Consider the following 21,314-nt stretch of genomic DNA (forward strand, 5'->3'; position numbering starts at 1 on the left):
CACCTGCATACCTTTTCAGCTTGACAAAGAATAGTGTCTCTCTCCCGCTCCCCACTCCCTTCACAGGAAATGCTCCCAGACAACCGCACAGCAAGCCCTAATTAAGTCTTTCCTCGGATCCTGACGTCTTTTCCTCCAACATTTCCTTGGGTGTAGATGTATAAGTAAGAGGAAGCAGGAGAAACCAAATCAGGTACAAGATGCAGCTGGGAATTGGGAGCTACCTAACGGTAAGTAAAGACTAGAACCTCTGCCCTGGTGGCTCTTTTGACAGTTTAAACAGGGCAAGAAATATGGTAAGTTGATGGAGAAATTAAGATGCTTTAGATGGAAAAGTTGGTTGCAATGATGTGAGAACACTTTTCTCAGACATTCTGAGTTTCTTGTGTTTTCGCCTTTTTTGTCTCTGAATACGAGAATTTCAATGTTGTCCAGCCAATATTTAAAAATAATATAGGCGCTCTTTCCCTGCTTCGCGCGGAGGGGGAAGCTCGGGTGCGTTCAAGATTCTTTGGCTCCACCTGTAACCCACCGCCATGGCCGAAGAAGGCATTGCTGCTGGAGGTGTAAAGCATGTTAATACTGCTTTGCAAGAGGTGCTGAAGACCACCCTCATCCACGATGGCCTAGCACGTGGAATTCACGAGGCTGCTAAAGCCTTAGACAAGGGCCAAGCCCATCTTTATGTGCTTGCATCGAACTGTGATGAGCCTATGTATGTCAAGTTCGTGGAGGCCCTTTGTGCTGAGCACCAAATCAACCTGATTAAGGTTGATGACAACAAGAAACTGGGGGAATGGGTAGGCCTCTGTAAAACTGACAGAGAGGGAAAACCCTGTAAAGTGGTCGGTTGCGGTTGTATGGTGGTTAAGGACTACGGCAAAGAGTCTCAGGCCAAGGATGTCATCGAGGAGTACTTCAAATGCAAGAAATGATCAAATAAACGAACTGGGCTCTTGGACTTCCCTGGTGGTGCAGTGGTTGAGAGTCTGCCTGCCGATGCAGGGGACGCGGGTTCGTGCCCCGGTCCGGGAAGATCCCACACGCCGCGGAGCGGCTGGGCCCGTGAGCCATGGCCGCTGAGCCTGCACGTCCGGAGCCTGTGCTCCGCAACGGGAGAGGCCACAATAGTGAGAGGCCAGCGTACTGCAAAACAAAACAAAACAAAAACTGGGCTCTTGTTCCCCATAAATTAAAAAAATATAATAATATAGGTAAGGTGCCTAGTGGAAAATTTGGGGCTTTTTTTACTTAACTGAAAAGAGAGTCCCACAGATTTTACCATGTCCCCTAACCTCTCCCCACCAAAGTCTAAGAACACTGGTATTAGAGAAGGAAGGATCTAGAGACAAAGTTGGAAGGATAGCCACATTTGGAAGCCACGAAGAGAGGGTGGGAGGCTACAAAAGTTAGGGAAGGACAAAAGCCCAGTCAGCTCCATGGGAGGCAGTAGGTGGTTAAGCGTGTGCACTTTGCAATCAGATACATCTGAGCTGAGAGCTCAGTGTCTCCATTTATTAACTGTGCCTGCTGCATGAACTGGGGCAACTTACATCTCTAAGCCTCAGTCTTCAGTGTTCTCATCTGTAAAATGGGATGATAGAACCTACCTCATAGAGTTGCTGCAAGCCTCCTTGCTTCCCTGTGGGGTGTGTGTGTGTGTGGTCTCTGTCTTTACCCATATTTTGCATTTTCCTGTCCATTTTATGACTCCTTCTAGGCCAAGGATTCTGTGCAGCCCTCAGAAGTTTCTGAGTTCTGTTTTGCTGTTTTTTCTGCTTTCTTTAGAAGAATAATCAGTGTGAGGTGGTGTCCTTGGCTGAAAATCCTCCTTCTAGCTCCTCCCACGCCTCTTTGCTGGCCAGGCTGAGAGCAGCGTATCTGCACTTTTCCAAGCAGTGTAGGGAGCAGTAGTGGCTGGGAACCTAGAACCTGGAGCCTGGAGCCAAGTGAGCTAGCCTCCTTTGGGAAGGAGAGACCAAAACAGCCCTGGGAGGGGAGAGCCTATCTGCAGCGCTCCAGAGAGCAGCTGCCTCAGGGCAGCCTAGTTCCTTTTGTAGTATGCACAATAGACCAGAAGATGGGGCTCTTGACTCTGAGTCAAGGGCCAGAGGCTCTGACTTTTTCTACATTTGAACTGGAGGAAAGTCAGACCCACTAGAGCTCCCAGGAATCCTCTACCTCCTCATTCTCCCTGCCCTGACCACTCATGCCCCACTCTCATGAGAGCACCATGGGAGCTGGCTTTCTAGGGAGTGGGGAATGGAGGACACATCTTCCCTTTGGTTGCCATCCTTGGCCCCTCCTGAATTACCACGTTACCAGAGTCAGTATAAATGACCCCCTGCCTCACGTTTCCCCCTTTAACCCATCTTGCCCCCAGTGGCAGATTTCAGCAGTGGTACCATTTATATAGGACAGTGTTGCATTGTGGCCAAGAACTCTAGAATCAGACAGATTCATCCTTGACTCCTCTCATCAGATGAGACTCTCCTCACCTCCTCAGAGAAGCCCCCCTGACCACCCCATCTAATGTAGCTCTCCCCACCCCCATGCCCATTACTCTATCACATAACTTTGCAATTTACTTCACAGCAGCTCTTATAACCTGTAATTGTCTTGGTTTTTTTTACTTGTTTTCTGTCTCCCCACTAGACTGTAAGGTTCAAGAGGTCAAGACCTGGGCTTTCCTGGTGGCGCCGTGGTTGAGAGTCCGCCTGCCGATGCAGGGGATACGGGTTCGTGCTCTGGTCCGGGAAGATCCCACATGCCGTGGAGCGGCTGGGCCTGTGAGCCATGGCCGCTGAGCCTGCGCGTCCGGAGCCTGTGCTCCACAACGGGAGAGGCCACAGCAGTGAGAGGCCCGCGTACCGCAAAAAAAAAAAAAAAAAAGAGGTCAAGACCCTGTTTGTTTTATTGCTGTTTCCCTAACACTCAATGCTGAATACATAGATTCTCAGTAAATATGTTCTGAATTAATAAATGATCAAATCCCAGCTTAATGACTGCTTAAACCTGAGAAAGCTGCTAAACTTCTCAGCCTCAGTTTTCTTACCAGTGAAATGGAGAATTAATGGAGAGTTAGGAATATTAAATGACACAGTGCATTTAAACCCTGGGCCTGGTGCATGGAAGTGTTCTTTAAAATTTTCAGCAGTGTCCTACTTTCTATCACATGAGAGAAAAAAAAGTCTGAACTAATTAGCTGGCTCTCTATAATTTGGCCATAGTTTTCTTTACCACAATTTTTACTTCCTACTGCTCTTCTCTATAACTTTCTGCTTTGGTCCAAGTTGTGGCTATCCTGAATGGGTCATGTGCATTCCTATTGTTAAATCTTTGCCCAAGAATTGAGATGCTTGCTCTCCTTACCTTGGCTCGACTGTTTTCAGATTTAGCCCAAACCCATGTCCTCTGTGTCATGTTCCTGAAGTGTCCCAAGTCATAAAGATCATTTTCTCTTCTGAATTTCTAAACTTTGTTGTCTATATTACTCATATGGTTCTTGTTTTACGTTCTATTATCTTGTCATCATATTAACATATATACTATTTCCCTGATTAGACTGTAAGCCCTTTGGAGATATATATTTTATTTTATTTTTTAATTAATTAATTAATTTTTATTTATTTATTTTTGGCTGCATTGGGTCTTCGCTGTTGCACGCGGGCTTTAGCTGCGATGAGCAGGGGCCACTCTTGGCTGCGGCACGAAGGCCTCTCATTGTGGTGGCCTCTCTTGCTTCGGAGCACGGGCTCTAGGCGTGCGGGCTTCAATAGTTGTGGCACTTGGGCTCAGTAGTTGTGGCTCATGGGCCTAGTTGCTCCGCAGCATGTGGGATCCTCCCGGATCAGGGCTCGAACCCATGTCCCCTGCATTGGCAGGCAGACTCCCAACCACTGTGCCACTAGGGAACTCCCTGTATTTTATTTTAGATTTCTTTGCATCTTCAGTGCCATTTGGGCTTGTACTTAGTAGGTATTCAATATGTTTTTGGTTAGACTGAATTAAAAGCACATATATTCACTTATGTATTTATAAATTATGTATATATATTTATACAACTTGTATAACTTACATATTTATAGCTATGTTCTATGTGCCCAGCATTCTTTTGAGGCTCTGTGAAGTATACAGAAGGGCATAAGAAAAATAATTTTGCCTTCAAAAACTTACAATATTATAGTAAGCTAAAGTCAACATTTAATGAAAGTACTTAACCACAGCATGGTAACTGCTATAAGAAAGTTATGAGTTGCTATGAAGATGCAGAGGAGGGAGTGATAACATCTCCTAGGGGTGTTGGGGAGAGTTGAGGTTTCTTGGAAGAGGTAGCCTTTGAGACTAACTTTGAAGGATGATTAAGATTTCGATGGGCAAAAATGGGGGTGAATTCCAGATTCAAGGGACAGGATTAGTGAAGTGATGAATTAGGGAAGAGACTGTGGCAATGAACACTAAGAAACAGGACCAAGGCCTTAAACCAGAGACCAGAAACATGGTTCTGCCTCAGGGACACTGAAGCACAACCTCGTTTTAGATTTTAGGGCCAACACAAGGGGTGGTATGCAGGGGTTGAAACTTTAACATGCACCAACCATACTATTTTCCTCAAGTGTAGCTTCTTTGGAGGCCGAGGATGATTTGCAACTGTTCTTTTTCCTTTAATAATGTGGACTCACCTACAGTCTGATAGTGGACATAAAGCAAAAACCCCTTTCCTCCTCTTGGGGACAGAGGATTGGCTGGATTATGGCCAGCCTCTCTTTTCTTTTAAACCCAAATCAAACTGAATGTGTTACTCATAGGTTTCTAATCTTGCCTTAGATCAGTAGTTTTTCTGTTGTTAAATAATTTGCCTTAGATCATTTCTCGGAAAAGCTGGAAGCATTTCTGTGGAATTATTTCAACAATCATCCTTAGCTCAACTCTGTGCTTGTACTGCCAACCTGAGACCCAGGGAGAAGACCTAAACTGCAGTGAGTCCCTGGAGGGGATCGGATCACTGCCTGCCTGCTTCTCGTTAATACTCTTTAAGCTGGCCACTATCTCGAGGATTAACAAGTAATTTTAGAAGGCCCTTCCCCCTCACCCTCAGTTCCTTCCTTCTGCAACCCCAAGGGGTGGTTCCCCAGAATTTAAAAATCAACACCCAAGGAACAAAATCACGATAGACAAAACCGACACTTTCTCAGTTTTCAAGGGTCAGGTGCATCCACAAATAGAACCACGAAATTTTCAATCTCTAGCAAGCAGTCGGAAGGACCTTCAAACCCAGAGGCCCCTGAAGGGAGGGAGGCGGTTTCCGTGGCAACCGGGCCCCGGAGCGGCTGGCTCCCCCGGCTCCCTCCTCCTCCTCCTGGTAGTCCAGGGTACCGCCGGACAGCGTCCTCCGGTGCTCCGCGCCCTGATTGGCCGCACAGGCCGCGCGTTGATTGGCTGCGGCGAGGCCTCACGGGCCGGCGGCTATGGAGGAGACGGCGGCGGCTGATGGTTGACTGCTGGCTCCAGGGTAGGGGTCGCCGCTCGGGCGATCTCCTCAAACCCGACCAGAGTGCGTGGACTGCTGACGTTCGGCCTGGAGCCCGCGGGCGAGACCTAGTTGGGCTTCGCCATGCGGGCCGGGAGTAACGAGCCGGACGGCGTCCTGAGCTATCAGGTAGGGCCCCGCCTCCCGCCCCTCCCCGGGGCTCAGCCTCCTCATCCTCTGCCCACCCTCCTTTCTCTGCCCCCGAGTCGGGGCTCCGCAGGCCACTCCCTGAGAGCGAGGGGAGGCAAGCTCGGGACACCAGGGGGCGCTCCGGGAGGTCGGGGATCGGGCCCGGGCTGCGAATGGATGACCTTGGGCCAAAAGGGGTAGCCGCATCCTTTGCGTGGCCGGCTGAGGAGCCCTGACGGCCCGCGGCCGGTGACCTCTGTTCTCCTCGGATCCTCCTTGCTGGGAAAGAAGCTGGCTTCTGGCCTTGCCGTGTCCTGCTGGAACGTGGGAGAAAGGGTAGCCAGGGACCTTGCTCTGGTGAGGCATGTCTCCTCTTTGTGTTTTTATTTCTGGGGGTTTCTGGTTCCTCACTGGCTCAGAGGAAGAGCTGGAAAAGACTTGAGGCTGAGACCAAACCCTAAACCTTGTCAGTGTGGTCAGCTTTATGACTCCCTCCATCCCGTTGCACAGCCAGCTGTCAAGTTCTAGACAGGGAAGTGGAAATGGGCTGGGGAAGTGTTAAGGGGTCAGGAACAGGTGTTTATTGAAAGGAATGAGGAAACTAGGTTTAAGTAACTGATAACCCAACTGTTGGGGTGGCTAATGTAAGGTAAAGCATTGGACTAGGGGTCAGAGACTGTAGGTTCAAATCCTACATCTGCCTCGCACAGGCTTTGTGACCTTGAGTAAGTCACTTGCCTCTTTGAACCACAGTTTCCCCATCTAGCAAAATGGGAATGATAATATCGGCTTTGCTTACCTCACAGGGTGATTTTGAGGACGAAATGAGGTGCTGTTTGTGAAAGAGCTCTGTAAAATGATGTTTATTGTGTGGCAACCAGTATAGGAGTGGGAGCTCATTGGATTCTCACTCTCCCCTTTCCTGTGCCCATCACGTGACGATGTGCTTACTGCTCTGGAAAGAGGTGTTGAAGGGAGGTCAAGTCTGAAGTGGAGGGCTGTGAAGAGAATGATGGACCTTTTCAGAAGGATGACAGGTCTTGAAACAAGGGCCATGTTGATGTCAGGATGGTTTCTGTAAAGAGGCAGAGAGAACTTGAGTTTGTAGCAAAATGGGTATCACTGACTCACTCCTCTTCTTCCTGGTAATAGTTTACTACTAGATGATCCCATTGAGTGTGTCTGTGTGTGTGTGTGTCTGTGTGTGTGTGAATAACCATTTTAATCAGTCACACAAATAAATTATTATTTATAAACTGTGATGCGTGCTTAGAAAGGAAGATATGCAGTACTGTGAGTGTATATCACAATGGTTCCAGCTTTGGTCTCAGATCACAGATTGTGCTAAGGAAGAAAATTTGGGCAAAGATCTAAAGAATAAGTGTCAACGGAGGGAAGAGGGAGATCAAAGGGCTTTGGAGACAAAGAACAGCAGAGGAGGCACATCTGGTTAGAAGACCTGAAAGAAGGCCATTGTGGATGGAGCCATAGGGAGCAATGAGGGGAATGGTGTGAGATGTACTCTGGGGTCATAACATACAGAGAGAGAGAGAAAGAGAGAGGAGCCAGAGAGAGAATGAGAGCTAATGAGATCATGATTACATTCTCCTCCTGAAAGATTTCTCTGGCTGCAGCAGGGAGAACAGGCTGGAACGAATGTGAGGAGACAGTGTCCTTAACATGCAGAATGTGTTCCAGTTGTATTGTCAAGATCATAATAACCCCCAGGCTTCTGTTAGTGCTCTGTGAAAACGATAATTCCTGAGTGCTTCTGGGATAGGACAGAAAATAATTATCTCTTTTGTATCTAGTTCATGAAATTTTTGTGGGCAGTGGGGTGACGAGAGAGCAAAGAATAGAGTGGAAACAGCAGGACCTCGTAAAGGCTGAGTCAGGTGATGGGCAAATGGGTACTTGAGATATAGGGTGGAAAAGAAACAAGTATAGAAGGAGGAAAGGAAATGGGGGTGACTTGGGGGGAGACACAGTCAATCGATTGAAAATTACCAACTAAGCCAACTGAGCTGTGTGGAAGGGAGCAGGCGTTGCAAAGTGACCAGACTGTGTAACTTGGTGTAAACTGAGATTCCAGGCATCACATCTAAATAACCTAAGTCTAGGCTGTTTTCTCTGGTTTGGACTACTGTGCTGGCTCCTAACAGTTTCCTTCTGTTCTTCCTTCTACAGTCCACTTGCCCCATGGCAGCCAGGGAGAGCTTTTTTTTTTTTTTTTTTTTTGGCTGTGTTGGGTCTTTGTTGCTAAGTGCAGGCTTTCTCTACTTGCGGCGAGCGGGGGCTACTCTTTGTTGCAGTGCGTGGCTTCTCATTGCGGTAGCTTCTCTTGTTGCAGAGCATGGGCTCTAGGTGCAGGGGCTTCCGTAGTTGCAGCACATGGGCTCAGTAGTTGTGGCATGCAAGCCCTATAGCATGCAGGCTTCAGTAGTTGTGGCTCACGGGCTCTAGAGCGCAGGCTCATTAGTTGTGGCACAAGGGCTTAGTTGCTTCACGGCATGTGGGATCTTCTCAGACCAGGGGTTGAACCCGTGTCCCCTGCATTGGCAGGCGGATTCTTAACCATTGAGCCACCAGGGAAGTCCCAGAGAGAGCTTTTTTTAAAAAAAATTAATCAATTAATTAATTAATTTTTGGTTGCGTTGGGTCTTCATTGCTGCCTGCGGGCTTTCTCTAGTTGCGGTGAGCAGGGACTGCTCTTCCTTGCAGTGCGTGGGCTTCTCATTGGAGTGGCTTCTCTTGTTGTGGAGCACGGGCTCTAGGTGCGTAGGCTCAGTAGTTGTGGTTTGCGGGCTCTAGAGCGCAGGCTCAGTGGTTGTGGCACATGGGCTTAGTTGCTCTGCGGCATGTGGGATCTTCCCGGACCAAGGGTCGGATCCATGTCCCCTGCACTGGCAGGCAGATTCTTAACCACTGCGCCACCAGGGAAGTCCCCCAGAAAGAGCTTTTAAAAACACAAATCAGATGTCATACCCTATTTGGAAACCCTTCAGTGGCTTCCCAGTGCACTTTAGAATAAAATCCAAACTCCCTATTGTGGCCTACCAAGCTTCATTGTGACCTGGGCCTTGCCCACCCTCCCTGACGACCTCTCCTCCACTCTCTCACCACGCACCCCTGCACTGGCTGTCTTTCCATTCCTTCAATATGACCAGCTCCTTCACACCTCAAGAGCGTGTTCTTGTTATTCCTGTGGACATTCTTCTACCTGGGCCTTCTCGTGACCCAACTCAGATGCCCCCTCCTCAGGGTGGCTTTCCTTGGCCTCGACTCGCAGTTAATCTCGTTCATATGATTCTGCTTTCTTTTCTTAATAGTATATATAACTTATCTGGAGTGTTCTTGTTTTGATTTCTTGATTACTGTCTTTTCAAATAGAAGCTTCATGAGGGCAGGGACTGGGTTGAAAATCTTGTCATCTGCACAGTGCCTGGTATAAAACCTGTGCTCAGTTGCTGAGTGAATGAACAACTCTCTTGTATCCAAAGTCAATGTACTTTTCTTTAAGGCGCTCCTGGTCTCGTCAGTATCAGCCCAGAGCCTCAGATGGCCATTGCTTTATTACACAAAAGCTCCCCTTTCTCTGCTGCTGTGCCTTTGCTCAGGTATTCTAGCTGGAAAACTTTTCCCCTCCTCTCCACCTAGAACATTCCATTTGAATCTTTAACGTCTGGCTCCACGTCACCATCAGAATTTATCACTCAGTCTTGTTTTGCTCACAACCACCACCACGTGCTATAACTTCTTCCATCCCTTACTTGTGGAATCTACATGTTTATCGCAGCTGCTAACCTGCCAGCTCCCTTTCATGTTGTTGGTTATGTAAGTTAACTTGTATTGAGTGCTTGCCATGTGCCAGGTATGCTGCCAAGTGCTTTCCATGCATTGTCTCCTTTAATTCTCTCAATAACCCTGAAACTTACATGCCCTTATTATGCTTATTTTCCAAATGAGGAAACCAAGATGTAGAGTGGTTAAGTAACTTCTAAGAAGTGGCAGAGCTGGCCGTCTCTAAAGAAGTGTCCTTAATCATTCTACATTACCGTGGCTTGTGTCTCTGACACCTAGACCAGTGACTGATTAAAAATGAGCACTTAAACGTGTCTGGGAAGATACGTGTGGCAGGGTGTACAAAGGATGTATTAGAGTGGGAAGAGCTGGAATGAAGGAGGCCAGCTCGGCGGCTGTTGGTGGAGTTAAGGATGAATTAATGAAGGCCTGCATTATTGAATTTTTTTTTTCTCGGTATGCGGGCCTCTCACTGTTGTGGCCTCTCCCGTTGGGGAGCACAGGCTCTGGACGCGCAGGCTCAGCGGCCATGGCTCATGGCCCCGGCTTCTCCGTGGCATGTGGGATCTTCCCGGACCGGGGCACGAACCTGCGTCCCCTGCATCGGCAGGCGGACTCTCAACCACTGCGCCACCAGGGAAGCCCTGCATTATTGAATTTTGATGAGATTTCCAGAGGTGGTTATTGCAATTTTAGGAGTCGGTGAGCTCTTAAAAGGGATAGTAAGAGTGGAAGAAGATCAGAAAGCTTGAGGGAGAGCTCCTAGTTTGGACTGGAACTAGGGACAACTTGTAGCTTCAAAATTCTCTGATCAGCACTTTCAGGACTGAGCAGAAAGAAGTTTTGGAAGAGAAGGCTGGAGAGGTTGAACCCAGAAGCACTTGAGCCAGGTGGTGCTGGGAACCGCAGGGAGGTTCAGAGAGGGTGCAAGTGGAGGGCGGAGAGGGGAGTAAGTGAATTTGGGCAATTACCAAGGCTTTTATGTGAATCAGGCCAACTCAGAACGGGAAATTTTGAAGAAATCTTCAGAATAACAAATCCTGGTGAATGGCTGATAACTGGGAAGCTTGGTGGATGGGAAGAGAGTCACACTTTATGTTTTAAAGTAGACCTGAAAAACTCTCGGATGCTAGTGCTCAGCGGCCCTGGCACGTGTTTGTGCTCAATAAATATTTGCTGAGTGAATGAATGGCTCTGTAGTGAGCGGATAACTTTTCTGAGGGTCATGGTCAGTTCATGGAAAGCAGTCAGTATGTATTTGCTGAATGTTACTGAACAAAAGTATCAACCATAGCAGCTTCTCCTCTTACTGCCTCGCAAGGTACAATCCATAAGCCTCCAGCCCCTCCCCACGCACTAGGTGTTCCTTTCTTGTGTGGGAACTGGGGAACAGGTGAGCATTCTCTTTATCTGGCCTCACCAGCTCTACTGGGGAGCTTCAGTAGGAGAGGTGTGGACTTTCCTGCCAAGCAGAGAATTGAGGCAGGCTGGGGGGACAATTCAGTTTGCAAATTTACTTCCTTCTGAACTTGTAGATAATTGTCTTAGTTCATGGTTTGCCTTGGCAGGGTAGACAGGGCTCTCAGTTAAGCCTGCCACAGTGGTAATCAGGACACAGACAAGCAATGTGTTCTAAATCTGCTGCTAGGTAACAGCAGCAAATCTGAGATAATGGAGAGGTTGGTTGTTTCCTGTAAGGTAGTAACAAGTTCACTCTGGTTTTGCTAGTTAGAAAGCCATTAATGTATGTATGAGTGTCTATTGCTGCCCTAACAAATGACCACAAATTTACTGGCTTCAAGCAACACAAATTGATTATCTTACAGTTCTGTAGTTCAGAAGTTCAGCACAAGTCTCACTGAGCTAAAATCAACGTGTTGGACGGGGCTGTTTCTTTCTGGAGCTTCTAGGGGAAAATCTGTTTCCTTAACTTCTTCAGCTTCGTGAGGCTGCCTGCATTCCTTGGCTCACAGTTCCCTTCCTCCACAGTCAAAACCAGCAACACAGCATCTCTCAGACACTGCTTTTGTCCTCAAACCTCGTCCTCCAGCTGCACTCTTCTGCCTCCCTCTTCCACTTCTAGGGATCCTTGTGATTACATTGATCCCACTGGATAATCAGATAATGTCCTTATTTTAAGGTCCACTGATTAGCAACCCTGTTTCCATCTGCACCCTTAATTCCCCATTGCCGTGTAAGGTAACGTATTCATAGGTTCCAGGGCTTAAGATGTGCAAGTCCTTTGGGGGCCATTATTCTGCCAACCACGATGTGCTAGCTAGTAAGTTGTATGGAACAGGAGTGACTCCAAGTGGGGTTCCATAAAAAAATCACTGAGAAGCCAGAGCCACTTTGGAATTTTAGTCCCCTAACAGGCTGCTGAAGAATCAGAATAGGAAGCTCGTGGGTGTTCAGGAGCTCACGGCCACTGAGAGGGGGTCTAGAACAGCTGCATACATCCTCATGGAACCCCTTTTTCTTGCTCTAGGTTGTCTGCATTCATTGAGGAAGTCAAATTGAGGGCATTAGAGAGTTGGGGATCTGTGGGTCAGATTCAGTGATGGACTCTACAGGGGGTCAGAATTCATGGGCTTTCTGGATGAAGAGGGAGTTGGAAGTGAATAAGGAGATGGAGAAGTATTAGAATTCTGGTCAGTAAAGGCAGTGTGAAGTACAAGGATTTAAGAAGGTAATAATATGACGATCTTGAACTGTGTTCACTGTGGACATTAATCCATGATTAGGTGACCAGAGCTCTCTAAAATGACCAGGTTCTTTGCTTTTGGCAATGTTAGTGTATGATGTTAATGCATTGTAGTATGTAATGTTAATACAGAGAGACTTGAGCTGACGTTCCTCCTATCTCACTTAACTCTTGTGAGATCTTACTTAGCCTTGATTTAGGACTGTTGTGTGGATTAAGTGAGGTAAGATGTGTAAAGCACAATGCTAGGTATACAGTAAGTGCTCAGTAAATATTTGTTCCCAGTACTAATTGTGGTGACTCAGTTTGTTGATTAGAAACCCTGGAAGTCACTTCTGTATTTGTTGATTTAAAAATGATTGTGTATCAGAACTCAATAAATACTTGACTCGTTGTTGTTATTGTTGGGTGGGTGGGGTAGGAGGGTGTTACCTGAAAACATTGGATTAAAGATGAAAGTGGGGGACTTCCTTGGTGGCGCAGTGGTTAAGAACCCGCCTGCCAGTGCAGGGGACACGGGTTTGAGCCCTGGTCCGGGAAGATCCCACATGTCGTGGAGCAACTAAGCCCGTGCGCCACAACTACTGAGCCTGCGCTCTAGAGCCCGCCTGCCGCAACTACTGAAGCCCGCGCACCTAGAGCCCGTGCTCCGCAACAAGAGAAGCTGCCGCAGTGAGAAGCCCCTGAACCGCAGCTGAGAGTAGCCCCCGCTCGCCGCAACTAGACAAAGCCCACGCGCAGTAACGAAGACCCAACGCAGCCAAAAAAATAATTGATTAATTAAAAAAAAAGATGAAAGGGGCTTTGGAGGTGAAAGAGTCGGAGACTGATTGCAGGAAGCTGAGCTGAGTCTGGCAGTACTACCACCCTGCAGGTTCAGAGTGGAGCCGCAGCGAGGGGTGAGAGAGAGGGCTCAAGATGGGCTCCACTGCCTGCTGCTTTCCCCTCGCCTGCAGCCTCTGTGTCTGCTTCAAGGATCTGGGGCCATTATGTAAGACAGCCCCACCCGTGCCTTTTAACTTGTCCATTAACTGTAAGTGAGAATCTGGTCTGCTACTCAGCTATAATTCATTCATTTGTCGAGGCTTATAACAGTGCTTTCTTTCTCATGATGTGCTTTGCAATTTCAATGTTTTAATGCGTATTTAACCCTCTCAGTTCTTTTTATCTTACTTAGTCCTTTGGGTAGGCACCCAAGTCAATTCACATTTACATAGTGGGTCATTCTCATGAGCCAGTAAGACATACAGAAACAGGGTCTTTTCTCTAGTTCATCCTTCTTTCCCTTTCTCTTTCCCTCCCTCCCTCCTTTCCTTTTTCTCCTAAACTTACACAGTGTGGTTCTCATGATTCTAATATTTTCTGAGTCACAAGTTCCCCTGAGAATCTGATGAAAGTTATGGACCCTCTCCCAAGAAAAATGCACCCTCACACATAATCCTCTGAAGCCCATTCATAGGAACCCTGGAAATCCATGGTTAAGAAATCCTCTCAGCCATAAATAATGACGGTATCAGAGGAAGTAATAATCAACTGGCGAGTAATCTGCAGCAAGCACAGACCAATGAGACTTGATGTTCCTTTCTTTTCATTTTTTATGATTTTAAGCAAACTTTAATATATTTGAAATTTATGGAACATTTTAAGCATATACCAAAGTAGAGAGACTTGAAGTACCCCATGACCTGGCTCCAACAATGAACAAACAACCTGTCTTGTTTCATTTATGGGTCTACCCATTCTCCAGATCCCAGACATCATATAATTAAGTATGTATCACTTAAGATTAAGGGCCCTTTTTAAAAAAAATGACATAATCGCCATATCACAATACAGGCATACCTTGGAGATATTGCAGGTTCAGTTCCAGACCACCACAATAAAGTGAATATTACAATAAAGCAAGTTGCACAAATTTGCTGGTTTCTCAGTACATATAAAAGCTATGTTTATACTATACTGTAATGTATTAAGTGTGCAATAGCATTATATCTAAAAATGTACATACCTTAATTAAAAAATACTTTATTGCTAAAAAATGCTAACCATCATCTGAGCCTTTAGCAAGTCATAATCTTTTTGCTGGTGAAGGATCTTGCCTTGATGCTGACGCCTACTGATGGATCAGGATGGTGGCTGCTGAAGGCTGGGCTGGCTGTTGCAATTTCTTAAAGTAAGACAACAATGAGGTTTGCCACATCCATTTACTCTTCTTTCCACGAATGATTTCTCTGTAGCCTGCAATGCTGTTTGATAGCATTTTACACACAGTAGAACTTCATTCAAAATTGGAGTCAGGGGCTTCCCTGGTGGTGCAGTGGTTGAGAGTCCGCCTGCCAATGAAGGGGATGCGGGTTCGTGCCCCAGTCCGGGAGGATCCCACATGCCGCAGAGCGGCTGGGCCCGTGAGCCACGGCAGCTGAGCCTGCGTGTCCGGAGCCTGTGCTCCGCAACGGGAGAGGCCACTACGGTGAGAGAACCACGTACCGCCAAAAAAAAAAAAAAAAAAAAAAATTGGAGTCAGTCCTCTCAAGCCCTGCCACTGCTTTATCAACTAAGTTCATGTAATATTCTAAATCCTTTGTTGTCATTTCAGCAATCTTCATAGCATCTTCACCAGGAGTAGATTCCATCTCAAGAAACCACTTTCTTTGCTCATCCATAAGAAGCAACTCTTCATCTGTTCAAGTTTCATGGTGAGATTGCAGCAATTCAGTCCCATCTTCAGGCTCCACTTCTAATTCTAGTTCTCTTGCTCTTTCCACCACATCTGCAGCTACTTCCTCCTCTGAAGTCTTGAACCCCTCAAAGTCATCCATGAGGGTTGGAATCATCTTCCTTCCAAGTCCTGTTAATGTTGATATTTTGACCTCTACCCAAGAATCAAGAATGTTCTTAATGGCATCTAGAATGGTGAATCCTTTCCAGAAGGTTTTCTATTTACTTTGCCTCTACCCATCAGAGGATTCACTATGACAGCTACAGTCTTATGAAATGTATTTCTTAAATAATAATACTTGAAATTCAAAATGACTCCTTGATCCATGGGCTGCAGAATGAATGTTGTGTTAGCAGGCATGAAAACAACATGAATCTCATTGTACATCTCCATCAGAGCTCTTGGGTGACCAGGGGCATTGTCAATGAGCAGTAATATTTTGAAAGGAATCCTTTTTTCTGAGCAGTAGATTTCAACAGTGGGCTTAAAATATGCAGTAAACCATGTTGTCAACATATGTGCTGTCATCCAGGCTTTGTTGTTTCATTGATAGAACACAGGCAGGATAGACTTAGCATAATTCTGAAGGGCCCTAGGATTTTGGGGATGGCAAATGAGCATTGGCTTCAACTTAAAGTCACCAGCTTCATTAGCCCTTAACAAGAGTCAGCCTGTCCTTTGCAGTTTTGATGCCAGGCATTGACATCCTCTCTAGCTATGAGAGTCCTAGATGGCATCTTCTTCCAATAGAAGGCTGTTTTGTCTACACTGAAAATCTGTTCTTTAGTGTAGCCACCTTCATCCATTATCTGAGATAGCTAGATCTTCTGGATAACTTGCTGCAGCTTCTGTATCAGCAGTTGCTGCTTCACCTTGCACATTTATGTTATAGAGACGGCTTCTTTCCTTAAACCTCATGAACCAAGCCCTGCTAGCTTCAAACTTTTCTTCTGCAGCTTCTACACCTCTCTCAGCTTTCATAGAATTGAAGAGAGTTAGGACATTGCTCTGGATTACATTTTGGCTTAAGGGAATGTTGTGACTAGTTTAATCTTCTATCCAGAATACTAAAACTTTCTCCACATCACAGTAAGGCTCTTTTGCTTTATCATTCGTGTGTTCACTGGAGTAGCACTTTTAATTTCCTTCAAGAACTTTTCCTTTGCATTCACAATTTGGCTAACTGTTTGGTGTAAGAGGCCTAGCTTTTGGCATATCTCGGCTTTCAACATGCCTTCCTCACTAAGCTTAATCATTTCTGGCTTTTGACTTAAAGTGAGAGACGTATAACTCTTCCTTTCACTTGAACACTTAGAGGCCATTGTAGGGTTATTAACTGGCCTAATTTCAATATTGTTGTATCTGAGGAAATACGGAGGCCTGAAGAGAGGGAGAGAGATGGGGAACTGCTCGTCAGAACACAGACAACATTTATCGATTAAGTTTGCTGTCTTAAATGGGCATGGTGTGTGGTGCCCCAGAACAATTACAATAGTGGTATCAAAGATCACTGATCACAGGTCACCATAACAATATAATAATGAAAAAGTCTGCAATATTGCAAATGACCAAACTGTGACGCAGAGGCATGAAGGGAGCAAATGATGTTGGAAAATGGTGCCAGTAGTCTAGCTTCATGTAGGGTTGCCACAGACCTTCAATTTGTAAAAAATACAATATCTGTGAAGTGCAATAAAGTGAAGCACAATAAAATGATGTACTCCTGTATTATTATTTTACTTAAAAATTGACAGTAATTCTTTAATATTATGTACCCATCCAGTTGATTAAATTTCTGTTAGCACCTTATAGTTTTTTAAAATAGTTGGCTTATTTGAACCAGGATCCAATCGAGGGCCACACATTCACATTCAAGCCTGACCTTTCAAATGCTCTGGCTGATGGTGTTTGACAATGGCTCTGTTTTCTTTGGCAGGACAAAGAAAGTGGACGAACATTTATTCAGTGACTTTAGACTGTGATTAACCAATCTAAACTAGGGAAACAAACAAGTTGATTTTCAACCTGAATATTTTAGATGATTGACCTTGCTGTTTATATTTTATAGTCTTAGAGTCAAGTAATCAGTCATCCCTCCCTCTGCACCACAGCCCCACTCCAGACTCCTGCTGTGTTCTATGCTGTGTGAGGTGTCTGTGGACAGTACTAAGCGTTGTAATTAATTGGTCCCTGCCCTCCAGATATTACAAACCTGTGGGGAAGCCAACGTGAAAAATTACTCATATATATGTATATAGGTATACATATATGTGAAGTTTTATGAGGAAATATATGATCATATGAGAAAGAGTTAAAAAAACTAATAAATATTTACTCATCAAAATGTATTGGATACCCACCACATACTGGACATTGTACTAGGTGCTAGGTACATAGTGGTGAACATAAGACACAGTACCTGCCCTCCTGTAACTTACAGGAGCACAGGCTACTTACAGTGGTAAGCTACTGTATTAGGCTCTGGGAGAACAAAAAGATGAAAATATGTGACTCCTGCTGTCAGGAAATTCACAGATAACAAATAAGTCTAAAATAAAGGTAAGTTTTTTCCACCTAAAAGTTATTCTTCAGAAAGGACTTGACTTATTTTATGAGAGTCTTTACAACTTAGCTGGAAGTGAAACTGACATGCTCTGGGAAATTGACTCAAAGCATCTATGGTAATGAGGAAAACATTGATGTTAAAGATGCATCTGAAGATTTTGAATAACATTACTTTATAAAATGTGAGAAAAGTAGTATTTCTAAGTTAACATTATTTTATGTATCTGTAATCGTTTGTAAATATTTCAGTATGAATACTAAAAGATAAGGATTCTTTAAAAAATAAGCATAGTACCACCTAAAGAGAAAATAATTTCTTTAATATCATAAAAGATAAAAATTTCTGATTGTCTCAAATGTCATAACTTTAAAAATTATTTTATAAATAGCTAAAAATTATTTTAGTTAGTTTAAATCAGTATTCAAATTAAGTCCACATATTGAGATTGGTTTGTTGTCTCTTTTAACCTATTGGTTTTGCCTTCCTCTCTCTTTCTCTTCTTGCAGTTATTTATTTTAAAAAAGATGGTGGGGAGAGGATTTGTTGTATAGCTATAGAGTTTTCCATAGTCTGGATTTTGCTGATTATATTCCTGTGGTATTTTTTTCCCACTGAACTCTGTTTCTTTGTATTTTCGGTAAATTGGTATTTGGATTTAGACAGGGACAATTTATTTGGTGAGATTACTTCATGGGTGGTGATAAGGTCTCCCATTAGGAGGCAAACAGTGTCTGGTTGTCTTTCTTTTTGTGATATTAGTGGCCTTGAAAATCAATGCAGTCCATTAGGGATTGCAAAATGGCGATGTTCTAATTCTAACATTCCTTCTTCATTTATTCTTTTCTATAATAAGAAACTTCTCTCATCTACTCTATGGTGCCACTCTACGGTACGATTTAAATAGGAAAGCCGGGATAAATTTTTACCATTTTGCAAAATAATGAGTTGGTTTGCTAGTATTATCCTCCAGTGTTGACCAATTAGCTAATTTTTAAAGTGACATGGTGAACTCATGGATTTAAACATAGTTGATATATTCAATCTGTTACCATTATTACCCTTACTGATGTTCTTTGAGTGTCTTTTAAGAGAAAATGGCATTTTAAGAGACCACAATCTAGGTGCTAATGATACTTATTACTATTGGCTGATCTTTTTTTTTTTTTTTTTTTTTTTTTTGCGGTACACGGGCCTCTCACTGTTGTGGCCTCTCCCGTTGCGGAGCACAGGCTCCGGACGCGCAGGCTCAACGGCCATGGCTCACGGGCCCAGCCGCTCCGCGGCATGTGGGATCTTCCCAGACCGGGGCACGAACCCGTGTCTCCTGCATCGGCAGGCGGACTCTCAACCACTGCGCCACCAGGGAAGCCCGGCTGATCATTTTTTCTAGGCCTTTAGTCTGGACGGAGCTAGGAAATATAAATTTACAAATTTTAAAGTATTTAAAGATATATCATTGTTGATACTTCCAGTGCTTCCAATTCAAATTCAGGACTATGTGTCCTGCAACTGTATCTGCTTTCATACCTTCTGAGAACCCCAGGTCTCAATCGCACTGAGAGTGCCAGAGAAAGTTCACATAATCACTCATATATTTTATCTCACAATACACAACAGTCTCAGAAAATTAACACCAACACTACAACCAACAGTATGACAACTAAAAAGCAGTTTAAGATCTTTTCAAATTCTTTTTGTCCTTAGGATATATGTCACTAAGAGCGTTGTCAGTTATAACTTTATGGTATAAAGTTACTTGGAATAAGTTCTCTTGGAATAGTTATGCCATCAGTTTGGCACTTGTTTTCATTTTGTTTTTGATTTGTGGGAATTGCTTTTTAAAATGTAAAATTCTGTTTTTTTAAAAAATTAATTAAATTAATTTTGTTTTAAAATTATGTTAAAAATGTGCAAAATGTTATCTTCAAAGAAATTTAGTTTCTATCCTTATCTTCTTTACCCCATTCCCTCCTCTGTAGGTAACTATTTAAAAACACTTTTACGGCTCATTCTTCCTTTGTATGTTTTTAAGTGTAAGCAGATGTTTTTGTTCCAACACCCTTTCTTAGATAAAAGTTAGCAAATTAAACAGTTTCCTCCACCTTGCTTTTTATTTATCTTTTTAATTATTATTATTATTATTATTATTTTTTGCGGTACGCGGGCCTCTCACTGTTGTGGCCTCTCCCGCTGTGGAGCACAGGCTCCGGACGTGCAGGCCCAGTGGCCATGGCCCACGGGCCCAGCCGCTCTGCGGCACGTGGGATCCTCCCGGACCGGGGCACAAACCCACGTCCCCTGCATCAGCAGGCAGACTCCCAACCACTGCGCCACCAGGGAAGCCCCATCTTTTTTATTTTTTTAAAGATACGAGTTTGTATTAAAATTACAAAAATGTAACATTATTAAGGTATGATTCATGCAAAGTGCCATGTTTCTGAACTAAAATAAATGGATAAGGATGGAACCTAACAAGTATTAGACATGTAATTCAATACTTAAGACAATTACAAGTGATTCAGATTTAGTTTAATTTTTAAAAAAGATCATGAAATCCTCTTGCAAGACTCTTCAAAATGACTTCTACAGAACAAAACGATAGAGAGAAAACATTTCAATAAAACATTTAACAACCACATTGCTCAAGTATTAAGGACAGAGATCTAGAAAGTAATACCTATTGATTTACTTTGCATCTTGTAATTACCTCTGGTATCAGTAATTCTTACTATCATGGAACCTCTCCCACAATAAGCATACATCACAAACATTTTCTACAAATTTCACAAGTTCACAGCCCTCCTGAGAGCCTATCCATGGACTTCATTTTCAAAAGTGGTACGATTTCCAGAAATTGACTCATTTTCCCACCTTCTCACTATCTTCCATTTATTTTGTGACCAAATCAATGTTACCAGTTAAAAACTACCTAGAATACCAACGAGCACTAACATATCTGGCTTGAAAACATTTTTGGATGTTGCTTCCTACCTTTTAAGTATAAAAAAGGCATTTCAATAAAAAACAAATATACAATGAAGTCATCTTCCTTTGTGTAAAGAAATATGAATGAACTGTGCATTAATATTTAAAAGCAAAGTAGTTCACTGCCAAAACTTTAAATGTCTCAAGAGTACAACAAATTCTGAACACACTAAGATCATGTTGCTGCTTCAGTATTCTTGGGAATGGTGAGGGGTTAGTTGTTCTATGGTTTAGGATCAGTTTCCACGCTTGTTTCTTGAGCTGCTTCTACCTTTAAGAGCTTTTCATCATTTTCCAGTATTGGCTTAAGTTCATGGACGATACTAAGAAGAGCGTAAAACTGTTTCCTTCTCAATTCCAGCGTATCTTCAACACTTTCTTTAATATGTGAAAGATGCGCTAATTCTTTTACCAGAGCCTCTAGTTTCTTTAATGTCTTACGCCTGTCTGGATGACGGTGGATCACTTTTGCCAATGCATCATATTCTTGGTGATATTTTCGCATTCGTTTTGCTTGAAGAATTTGCTTTTTGCACTCAGCAATTTTTTTACGTGCTCCAGCAATGCTACATTCTATTTCTTTGTAAATTTTTTCATAATTTTTCACTTCTCTGAGATTCATATCATATACCAGCAAAGTTTTGCCCATTGAAAGTTCACATTGGGACAGTGTGATCAGCATACGTTGGTACTGGCTGTATTCCTCTTCCTGGGATCCAGAGTTGCACCATTTAATGAAACTTTTCACTAGCAGATTAATTCTCCGATCATCTCCAGCGCCATCTCCATCAATTAGGAGACGCTTCCGTATGATTTCGTCGTCAGTCACGGGCCCCATGGCTTGGGCGGCGGCAGCGGCACAAGCTGAGGCTGCGGTTGG

The 21,314-nt window shown here is 44.1% G+C and overlaps 3 protein-coding genes across 6 annotated transcripts in view; 2 read left to right on the top strand and 1 right to left on the bottom strand.

The window, feature by feature from the left end:
• Positions 1 to 170: 170 nt before the first annotated feature.
• On the top strand, positions 171 to 1,307 carry LOC309812730 (small ribosomal subunit protein eS12-like). The gene has a single exon (XM_082636788.1). The coding sequence runs from the start codon at positions 537 to 539 to the stop codon at positions 933 to 935; it is 399 nt and encodes a 132-aa protein (XP_082492914.1). The 5' UTR covers positions 171 to 536; the 3' UTR covers positions 936 to 1,307.
• Positions 1,308 to 5,570: 4,263 nt separating this feature from the next.
• Positions 5,571 to 21,314, top strand: part of SLC4A8 (solute carrier family 4 member 8) — a 75,304-nt gene continuing 59,560 nt past the window's right edge. For 2 of the 4 annotated variants that reach the window (XM_082635175.1, XM_082635176.1), the window contains exon 1: positions 5,571 to 5,659. In XM_082635175.1, coding sequence (XP_082491301.1) covers positions 5,615 to 5,659 — 45 coding nt within the window. In that variant the 5' untranslated portion in view covers positions 5,571 to 5,614. The remainder of the gene's footprint in view (positions 5,660 to 21,314) is intronic. The other 2 variants (XM_082635174.1, XM_082635173.1) reach the window with 1 other exon arrangement.
• LOC309812106 (THO complex subunit 7 homolog) lies at positions 20,658 to 21,278 on the bottom strand (the record flags this gene model as incomplete). Its single annotated transcript, XM_082635613.1, has 1 exon — positions 20,658 to 21,278. Exon 1 carries the CDS (start codon positions 21,270 to 21,272, stop codon positions 20,658 to 20,660), a length of 615 nt encoding a protein of 204 aa, XP_082491739.1. The 5' UTR covers positions 21,273 to 21,278.

This window comes from Mesoplodon mirus (genome assembly GCF_964341445.2).
Source record: "Mesoplodon mirus genome assembly, chromosome: 11".
In the NCBI taxonomy this organism is placed as follows: Eukaryota; Metazoa; Chordata; class Mammalia; order Artiodactyla; family Ziphiidae; genus Mesoplodon; species Mesoplodon mirus.